At 40.0% G+C, this 10114-nt stretch overlaps 2 protein-coding genes across 2 annotated transcripts; both read left to right on the top strand.

The window, feature by feature from the left end:
* Positions 1-4344, top strand: LOC119420808. The gene is made up of 4 exons (XM_037688235.1): positions 1-98; positions 550-606; positions 1552-2019; positions 4307-4344. Exons 1-4 carry the CDS (start codon positions 38-40, stop codon positions 4342-4344), a joined length of 624 nt encoding a protein of 207 aa, XP_037544163.1. The 5' UTR covers positions 1-37.
* A 923-nt stretch (positions 4345-5267) lies between these two features.
* LOC119420807 (zinc finger protein 239-like) lies at positions 5268-6413 on the top strand. The gene has a single exon (XM_037688233.1). The coding sequence runs from the start codon at positions 5268-5270 to the stop codon at positions 6411-6413; it is 1146 nt and encodes a 381-aa protein (XP_037544161.1).
* Positions 6414-10114: the final 3701 nt, after the last annotated feature.

Raw genomic sequence — 10114 nt, 5'->3', positions numbered from 1 at the left:
AGATCATGAAGAGGAACGGTCTCGTTTAAAAGAAAAAATGCAAGAAAACCAAATCCTGGATGCTGTTTTGAACCCCAGAGTTCGTCTGCACAGATTAGGTTGGTGTAAATCTGTATAAATCGTATCTAAATCCTATGAAATGTGATGATGCTAGCTGCAGTTTTTGTAGCTAAGTGACTTAGCATCAGAGGACCGTGTGGATCATGCGCTGCAGCTAATTCGCTACTTTTCCTCTTGTTTAAAATCCAGACATAACCTTATTGATCGATCCACAAAGCTCGTTAGGTGCAATTTACTTTAGAGTCATTCACACTCACGTTTTTACATCTCTGCCACAGATTTTCTGTCAGATTAAGAGCTTTGTGGTGGCTACTTCAAAACATTGATTGCCTTTAAACCACTTTGCTATTAATTATACAGAATTCTTAGGGTCGTTGTTTATTTAAAAGACCCATTTGTTTCCTAGGTTTAACTTTCTGGCTGATGTCTTGATTTGATCTGTATTTCCTCATAATGGTCTTTTCTTGTGATGTCATATATTTTGTGAAGTGAGAAGTGCACCAGTCTTGCAGCAAACCATGATACTGCCATCCTCGTGCTTCACAGGTGGGATGGTGTTCTCTGACTTTCAATGTTCTCTGTTTTTGTTCTAAAAGTAAAGATGGTCATGGCGACCAAGTAGATCAATTTTAGTTTTATCACACCACAGGAGAGGTCACCTAAAATGAAGGTATTTGAGTGTGTTTACAAATAAAACTAAATTTGGAAATCCTAACTGACCTAAAACAGGAAAACTTTGGTCTGATTTAATGAGATAAAATGGTTAAGGTGTCTTTATTCTTAGTATTCTTAGTTTAGCTTAATTCTTAGTTTATATCTTAGAACTTGTTACTGTTTTTCTTTACAGTTTATACTTTTGTTGGATGTAACTGGGACCCTGTGTACACAATTTCATTCCACCATATGTACTACATGTGGTGCGAATGACAAATAAAGAAACTTTGATTTTGACTTCATGCAATTTGGGCAAACTTCTGGTTTCAGCTGTAAATATTTAAAGTTTGTATGTATGCTTTAGACTCTGTGAATTAGAGAAAACCCAAATAATTTCAATCTTATGATTACATTTCTCGTTTTCAAAAATGATTAAAGTTTTATGTTGTACAATCTTTCTATCAAAGAAAAAGAGCAATTAAAAGTTAAATCCTTGAATTTTTTTGACTTTCTTGCTAATGATCAGTGTATGTGAAGTTATATTTAAGTAAAGTCATATTTTTGTATTTTCTCACAACTCATAAAAAATCTGGAAAAGTTTAGAAGACTGAAACATGTTTAATTTGTTCCTTAAAGAACCGACTGAAAGCTCTACATGTTTTACCATCTTCTGGGAGTCAGTCATAAGGACCTCTCTCTTTTATGGATTTAGTTTCATGACATTTTTCTGACGTCCAGCATTAGATGTTTTGAGCTGATCAGTGAACTCCGTGATAACACCAGTGATGTTTGTGTGAATATAAAGTTATAACTCTCCTTATTGTTCATGTGTTTCAGTGTTCCCTGCAGATGTTCAGCACACGGTGCTGATTAAAGAAGAAGCTCCTGAAGAATGGAGTTCTGGTGTGGACCAGAAGGACCCAGAGATCCTCAACATAAAGGAGGAAGAGGAGGAACTGAGGATCAGTCTGGATGTAGAGCAGCTCAGTGTGAAGGAGGAGACTGATGACACCAGGTTCTCCTTCACTGCAGTTCATCTGAAGAGTGAGGATGATGAAGAGAAACCTCTGTTCTCTGAGCTTCATCAGCACCAAGTGGAAGATGGAGCTCTTCCAACCAGCAGCTCAGCTGACCAGATGAAAGCAGCAACTGGTGGAGAAGATTGTGGAGGAGCAGAAATATCAAGGCTTCTGGAAAAATCAGCTGCAGATTATGAAGAGAAACATTCTTATTTAAAGGAAAAGGAGCAACAAAACCAAATCCTGGATGCTGTTTTCAGTCACAAAGTTCATCACTACAATTTAGGTTTGTATATTTGGATCAACTGTGATGATGTTTGTAACATTTTAGTCACAGTTTTAATGAAGCTGACAAACTTAGTCCTTAAGAATTTGTACAAACCGGATTCCCAAAAAGTTGGGACACTAAACAAATTGTGAATAAAAACTGAATGCAATGATGTGGAGATGGCAAATGTCAATATTTTATTCGTAATATAACATAGATGACAGATCAAAAGTTTAATCTGAGTAAATGTAACATTTTAAAGGAAAAATATGTTGATTCAAAATTTCACAGTGTCAACAAATCCCAAAAAAGTTGGGACAAGTAGCAATAAGTGGCTGGAAAAAGGAAATTGAGCATATAACAAACAGCTGGAAGACCAATTAACACTAATTAGGTCAATTGACAACATGATTGGGTATAAAAAGAGCTTCTCAGAGGGTCAGTGTCTCTCAGAAGCCAAGATGGTAAGAGGATCACCAATTCCACCATTGTTGCGCAGAAAGATAGTGCAGCAATACCAGAATGGTGTTACCCAGCATAAAATAGCAAAGACTTTTAAGTAATCATCATCAACCGTGCATAACATCATCAAAAGATTCAGAGAATCTGAAACAATCGCTGTGCGTTAGGGTCAAGGCCGTAAAACTCTACTGGATGTTCGTGATCTCCGGGCCCTTAAACGTCACTGCACCTCAAACAGGAATGCCACTGTCAAGGAAATAACAGAATGGGCTCAGGAATACTTCCAGAAAGCATTGTCAGTGAACACAATCCACCGTGCCATCTGCCGTTGCCAGCTGAAACTACAGTGCAAAGAGGAAGCCATTTCTAAGCAAGCTCCACAAGCTCAGACGTTTGCACTGGGCCAGAGGTCATTTAAAATGGAGTGTGGCAAAATGGAAGACTGTTCTGTGGTCAGATGAGTCACGATTTGAAGTTCTTTATGGAACACTGGGACGCCATGTCATCCGGACCAGAGAGGACAAGGATAGCCCACGTTGTTATCAACGCTCCGTTCAGAAGCCTGCATCACTGATGGTATGGGGTTGCATGAGCGCTTGTGGCATGGGCAACTTGCATGTCTGGAAAGGCACCATTAATGCAGAGAACTATGTTCAGGTTCTAGAACAACATATGCTCCCATCTAGACGTCATCTCTTTCAGGGAAGACCCTGTATTTTTCAACACGATAATGCCAGACCACATTCTGCAGCAATCACAACATCATGGCTATGTAGGAGAAGGATCCGGGTACTGAAATGGCCAGCCTGCAGTCCAGATCTTTCACCTATAGAGAACATTTGGCGCATCATAAAGAGGAAGGTGCGACAAAGAAAGCCCAAGACGATTGAACAGTTAGAGGCCTGTATTAGACATGAATGGGAGAGAATTCCTATTTCTAAACTTGAGAAACTGGTCTCCTCTGTCCCCAGACGTCTGTTGAGTGTTGTAAGAAGAAGGGGGGATGCCACAAAGTGGTAAAAATGGACTTGTCCCAACTTTTTTGGGATTTGTTGACGCCATGAAATTTGGAAACAACAGATTTTTCCCTTAAAATGATACATTCTCTCAGTTTAAACTTTTGCTCTGTGATTTGTGTTCTATTCTGAATAAATTATTAGATGTTGGCACCTCCACATCATTGCATTCAGTTTTTATTCACAATTTGTTTAGTGTCCCAACTTTTTTGGAATCCGGTTTGTAGTTCTGTAGGTTACACAGTCATGGGGGAGATTGCTCACTTGACAGTTGTCCAAAAGACGACCATTGACACCTTGCACAAGAAGCTAAAGACACAAAATGTCATTGCTAAAGAGGCTGGCTTTTCACAGAGCTCTGTGTCCAAGCACATTGAGAGGTGAAGTGAAGGAAAATATATGGTAGAAAAAACTGTACAAGCAATAGTGGTAACCTGGAAAGTATTGTGAAACAAAACGTATTCCAAAATGTGGGGGAGATTCACAAAGAGTGAACTGCAGCTGGAGTCAGTGCTTCAAGAACCACCACGCACAGACATACACAAGACATGGGTTTCAGCTGTTTCATTCCTTATGTCAAGCCACTCTTGAACAAGAGACAATGTCAGAAGCTTCTCGCCTGGGACTGCTGCTGAGTGGTTCAAAGTTATGTTTTTTAATTAAAGTAAATTTTACATTTCCTTTGGAAATCGAGGTCCCAGAGTCTGGAGGAAGAGAGGAGAGGCACAGAATCCATGTTGCTTGAGGTCCAGTGTCAAGTTTCCACAGTCAGTGATGGTTTGGGGTGCCATGTCATCTGCTGGTGTTGGTCCACTGTGTTTTCTCAGGTCCAATGTCAATGCAGCCGTCTACCAGGAAGTTTTAGAGCACTTCATGCGTCCTGCTGCTGACCAACTTTATGGAGAGGCAGATTTCATTTTCCAACAGGATTTGGCACCTGCACACAGTGCCAAAGCTACCAGTACCTGGTTTAAGGACCATGATATCCTTGTTCTTAATTGGCCAGCAAACTCGCCTGACCTTAACCCCATCGAAAATCTATGGGGTATTGTGAATAGGAAGATATGCTAGACCCAACAATTCAGAAAGATGACTATAAGAGCAACCTGGGCTCTCATAACACCTGAGCAGTGCCACAGACTGATTGACTCCATGCCACGCCGCTTTGATGCAATAATCAGGGCAAAAGGAGCCTCAACTAAGTATTTAGTGCAGTACATGCTTTTCATGTTCATATTTTAAAGTTGACCAACATTTCTAAAAATCCTTTTTTTTAATTGGTCTTAAGTAATTTCTCAGATACTGAATTTGGGGTTTTCATTAGTTGTCAGTTATAATCATCAAGGTTAAAAGAAATAAACTTTTGAAATATATCGGTCTGTGTGTAATGAATCATTATAATATACAAGTTTCACGTTTTGAATGGAATTACTGAAATTGATAAACTTTTTCACAATATCCTATTTTATGACCAGCACTTGTTTTAGTTGTTTGTGTGCTGTACACCTGCTGGTGGTTATTTTACATGAATTATGTCTGGTCTTTACCTTGACGTGTCTGCTGTATTAATTTTACCATTTTTTATAAACCAGTCAGGATGTCTGTCCCACTGAATTTGTTTCAGGAGGTTTTTCTGATTTCCAGCATTAGATGTTTTTAGTTGATCAGTGAACTAAAGTGATTTATCGGTGAATATAAAGTTACAACTGTCCTTAATGTTCATTTGTTTCAGTGCTCCCTGCAGATGTTCAGCAGATGAGACTGTTTGTAGTAGAAGCTGAAGAAGGTATGTCTGACGTGGACCAGAAAGACACAGAGTCTCTCCGTATGAAGCTTCAGCAGCACCAAGTGGAAGATGAAGATCTTCCAACCAGCAGCTCAGCTGACCAGATTAATGCAGCAACTGTTGTAGAGGACTGTGGAGGAGCAGGAACTACCAGCAACCCAGATGTAAATACTCATGAAGATGATTCGAGCTCTTCAGAGACTGAAGTCAGTGAGGATGATGATGATGTGAATTATCCTAATTCTCAGCTGAAAGACTCATCAGATTCTGGATCAGAACCTGAAGACATTGACAATGACTGGAAGGAGAGCAGGGCTCCTGAGTCAGGTGTAAACACTGTCAACAAATCTTGCAGCTGCTCTGAGTGTGAGAAACAATTTCTCCACAAGGAGTCTGTCCAGAGAAACAAGACAGGTTATTCAATAATAAAGTGCTCAAGTTGTTTGGTCAATATGAAATGTTTTAGAGGGAAGGAAATTGGAGACTCAAACAAAAACATCCAGCCAAGTCAAAAATCTTTTAGTTGTGATGACTGTGGAAAAAGATTTAACAGAAAACGTAATTTAAACAGACACGTAAGAATCCACACTGGACAGAAACCATTTGCTTGTGATGTTTGTGGACAAAGGTTTGGACGAAAGTCAAATTTAATAGAACACATGAGAATCCACACAGGACAGAAACCATTTGCTTGTTGTGTTTGTGGACAAAGTTTTGGACGAAAATCAACTTTAAACACACACATGAGAATCCACACAGGAGAGAAACCATTTGCTTGTGGTGTTTGTGGACAAGAGTTTAGAGATGAGTCTTATTTAAACAAACACATGAGAATCCACACAGGAGAGAAACCATTTTCTTGTGATTTTTGTGACCAAAAGTTTACAAACAAGTCAGCTTTAAATACGCACATGAGAATCCATACAGGACAGAAACCATTTGCTTGTGATGTTTGTGGACAAAGTTTTCGCTATAAGTCAACTTTAAATGCACATATAAGAATCCACACAGGAGAGAAACCATTTGTTTGTGATTTTTGTGGACAAAAGTTTAGACAAAAGTCACATTTAAACAGACACCTGAGAATTCACACTGGAGGAGAAAACAGTTCAGTTCTAAATATTAAGACAGTTTTTAAAAACACTTGAGTTCTCTCAAATTATAAACTAAACAGCTCTGGAGTTTTTTGTAAAATGATCATTTGAATAATTGTTTTCCACAATTGCAGTAATTTTGATTTACAGTAATACAGCGATGTTAATGAAAAGTATGTAGGTCACAGGTGATCACCTCTCTCCTCTAGAAGCAAGCAAACTATTCAACTTCATTTCCTAACTGCTATAATAAGTAGAAGAATGTACTATTTGAAGTTCTTCACCCCAAATGAATATTGAATTTTTATGGATTTTTTTTTTAATTCACATGAAACACAGGAGCTTGAAGACCATCTATCCATCCATCCATCTATCCATCCATCCATCATCTTCCATTTGTTACAAATTGGGTAGCGGGGGCAGTAGCTTGAGCAGGGAGGCCCAGACGTCTCTTTCCACAGCCACCTCGTCCAGTTTTTCTGGGAGGACTCCCAAGTCATTCCAAGGCCAACAGAGAGACAAGGTCTCTCCAGCGTGTTCTTGGTCTTCCCTGGGGTCTCCTCCCAGTCGGACATGCCCAAAGCACATCCCTAGGGAGGTGCCCAGGAAGCATCCTTACCAGATACCTGAACCACCTCAACTGGCTCCTTTTGATGTGGAGGAGCAGCGGTTCTACTCAGAGTCTCTCCCAGATAACTGAACTTCTCACCCCATCTCTGAGGGAGAGTCCAGTTACGCTGCAGAGGAAACTTGTTTCAACTGTCTGTATCTGCGATCTCATTCTTTCGGTCACTACCCAAAGTTCCTGGCCTTAGATGAGGGTAAAAACAAAGACAGACCAATGAACAGAGAGCTTTGCCTTACAGCTCTGCTCCCTCTTCACCACAATGGACCGGCACAGAGTCCGCAGTACTGCAGATGCTGCACAAATCTGTCTTGTCAATCTCGCGCTCCATTCTTCCCTCACTTGTGAACAAAACCCCAAGATTCTTGGAAGAGCTTGTCGAGTGTTCCACGGCCAGAAAGGAATCTGTATTGTTCATCCTGGATCTGAGGTTCAACCAACGATCTGGCTCACTTATCCAGTACCCCTGAATACATATTACCAGGGAGGCTAAGGAGAGTGATGCCCCTATAATTGGAGCATACCCTCCGGTCTCACTTTTTGAAGAGGGGAACTTTTACCCCCAGTCTGCCAATCCAGTGGCATTACCCTCAATGTCCACGCGATAATGCAAAGGTGTGTCAACCAAGACAGCCCCACAACATCCAGAGCCTTAAGGAAATTAAGGCAAACCTCATCCACTACTGAAGCTGTTCCGCTGCTGAGTTTTTTAACTACCATGGCAACCTCGGCTAAGGTTATGGACAAACCAACCCCGAAGTCCCTTGACTTGTCTTCCTCCATGGAAGATGTGCTGGTGGGATTGAGAAGGTCTGAGAAATATTCCTTCCACCTCCCGGCGACATCACTGGCTGAGGTCAACAGCACTCTACCTTCACTGAACACAGTAAAGAGCTCTCACCTCTCCCTCTTTGTAGTCCATGGCACGACCAAGGGTGCACACTTGGAAATGCTCGTAAACATTGTAATTCATACATTCACATTAAACATACATACTTAAGGTTGTACTCACCTGTGAAGCGTTGTCTGGTCCGCCTTTGGCTGCTGGAGTAAAAGTGCGCGTAATGCTTCTGCATTACCTATAAAGGAAGTGAGCATTCTTTCTCCAGCAGGTTTAATTATAAATAATTTTAACAAAACAAAATAAGGGCTTTAAAATAAAAGCAGAAAATGTGTGTTGGTTGATTTTTGGGACATCAATGTTTTGTTCTTTTATGTTGTAAAATAAGTGATTAAATGTTGGTTGATCTGATTGTGGGTGGGGTTAAGTGTTTATAAATACAGCCTCTGGTCCTGCTGGGTTGGTCTGGCCTGACTACAGAGGAGGTAACACTGATGTGCAACACTAGGAAAATACTCCGGAGAAAGAAAGAGAGTTGTAAATATTGAAAGCAGCTTATTGTATGTATACATTTTTTTAAATGTCCCTCCTACTCTGCATTTTTGTTTATGGGGAGGTGTGTAAATAAAATCACAGCCTTCACATTCTGACATGCCCTTCATGATTTTTTCCTCATTTTTGGAGTCATGATGATGATGCTTATAGTGCCCAGGCCCACCGCATGAGTTCCTAGGAAGAACCCACGACAAGCTTATAAAATTCAAGGATTTATATTGTCATTCACATCATATGTGGTACATGAGTTGGAACGAAACTATGTACACAGGGTCCCAGTTACATCCAACAAAAATACAAATTGTAAAGAAAAACAGTAAGATCTGAGTCATGAACTAAGAATATACTACATTCACTAAACTAAGACTACACAAGATTAAGAATACACTAAGCATTAATAGTACAAAAACAATGCACCAAAACAACAGCAGCACAAACACGAATTTGTGTGAGCAGATGAGGACTAATGAACACAGAAACATGAAATAATCAGCAGCATGAGCTCAGCATCATGGATAGTCAGCAGCACATATCAACAACCAAGTGGCATTACAGTGATTTTTTTTCACAGTCATTTTCAGTGATTTTTCCTGGTTAGAGATTCTTGAGTCTTAACAGCCTCAGGGTAGAAGCTGTTCCTCAGCCTGGTGGTTCTGCACTTAATGCTCCTCAGCTTTCTGCCTGAGGGGAGCGGGGCAAAAAGTGTGTGAATAAAAATTAATAGTAAATAAATGAATAGTAAATAAAATTAATTATATGAATACAAAACAAAAACCGCTACATTATAAAGTGATGTAAAATACTAAAAACAGGAACATGTCTGCATTGGTTTTTGCTTGCTGCCGATCACTGGTATCGATCACCCATGCTGACACCGATCACGATACCACATGGATTGGCAGTAATTTTTTTTATTTAGCTCAGATGAGTGCTACTTGCTACATGATCTAGAGCATAAGAACAATAAAATCACCTTAATTTGGACAAAAACATGTTTTTATTTACTTTTTCAAGAGACAAAAATATTTTAAAAAAACTTGCAGGCACAGTACAACTATTCAGTCAAAAGGACAACTGAAAAACACATTTACCTGTCAATAACACAATCTTTAACAGACTGAAAACATTAAGGCTCTCAACAGGCTAAATAGTGCAGAAAGTCAAATAAATCTCAAAACATTGCGTAAATCAAATATTGTCATGTAAAAAGGGATACATTCATAGTCAAATGCATGTTGAATTCAAATTAACTATCCTAATCTAAGTTTTGTTTTCAAACTATTTTATACTTTAAAATGTATTACAAATATATGTATCCAATACGGGCAGCACGGTGGCGCAACTGGTAGAGCTGCTGCCTCTCAGCGAGCAGGTCCTTGGTTCAAACCCCAGTCCAGGGGCCTTTCTGGGTGGAGTTTGCATGTTCTCTCCATGCATGCATGGGTTTTCTCCGAGTGCTCCGGTTTCTTCCCACAGACCAAAAACATGTTAGGCTGATTGGTAACTCTAAATTGTCCCTAGGTGTGAGTGAGAGAGTGAATGGTTGTTTGTCTCGTTTGTCTCTATGTGGCCCTGTGATGGACTTGCGACCCATCCAGGGTGTACCCCGCCCCTCGCACAGTGATTGCTGGACATGGGCACCGGCGACCCCCATGACCCAAAATGGAATAAGCGGGTAAAGAAAATGGATGGATGTATCCAATACTTTTCAGCAATTAACTAAGTTAAAAAAAA

Source organism: Nematolebias whitei, chromosome 14, assembly GCF_014905685.2.
Source record: "Nematolebias whitei isolate Nwh7 chromosome 14, NemWhi1, whole genome shotgun sequence".
NCBI classification, from domain to species: domain Eukaryota; kingdom Metazoa; phylum Chordata; class Actinopteri; order Cyprinodontiformes; family Rivulidae; genus Nematolebias; species Nematolebias whitei.
The sequence above is the reverse complement of the archived record's forward strand: the minus strand, read 5'-3'. Positions and strand labels throughout refer to the sequence as shown.

What these genes read in the sequence shown, in the direction of transcription:
- LOC119420808 (XM_037688235.1), top strand. Translation starts at nt 38, where the DNA reads ATGCAAGAAAACCAAATCCTGGATGCTGTTTTGAACCCCAGAGTTCGT. An exon ending in AGTTCGTCTGCACAGATTAG is followed by an intron (nt 99 to 549) that starts GTTGGTGTAAAT and finishes TATTTTGTGAAG; the next exon opens with TGAGAAGTGCACCAGTCTTG. An exon ending in AGTTCATCACTACAATTTAG is followed by an intron (nt 2,020 to 4,306) that starts GTTTGTATATTT and finishes GTGTTTTCTCAG; the next exon opens with GTCCAATGTCAATGCAGCCG.
- LOC119420807 (XM_037688233.1), top strand. Translation starts at nt 5,268, where the DNA reads ATGTCTGACGTGGACCAGAAAGACACAGAGTCTCTCCGTATGAAGCTT.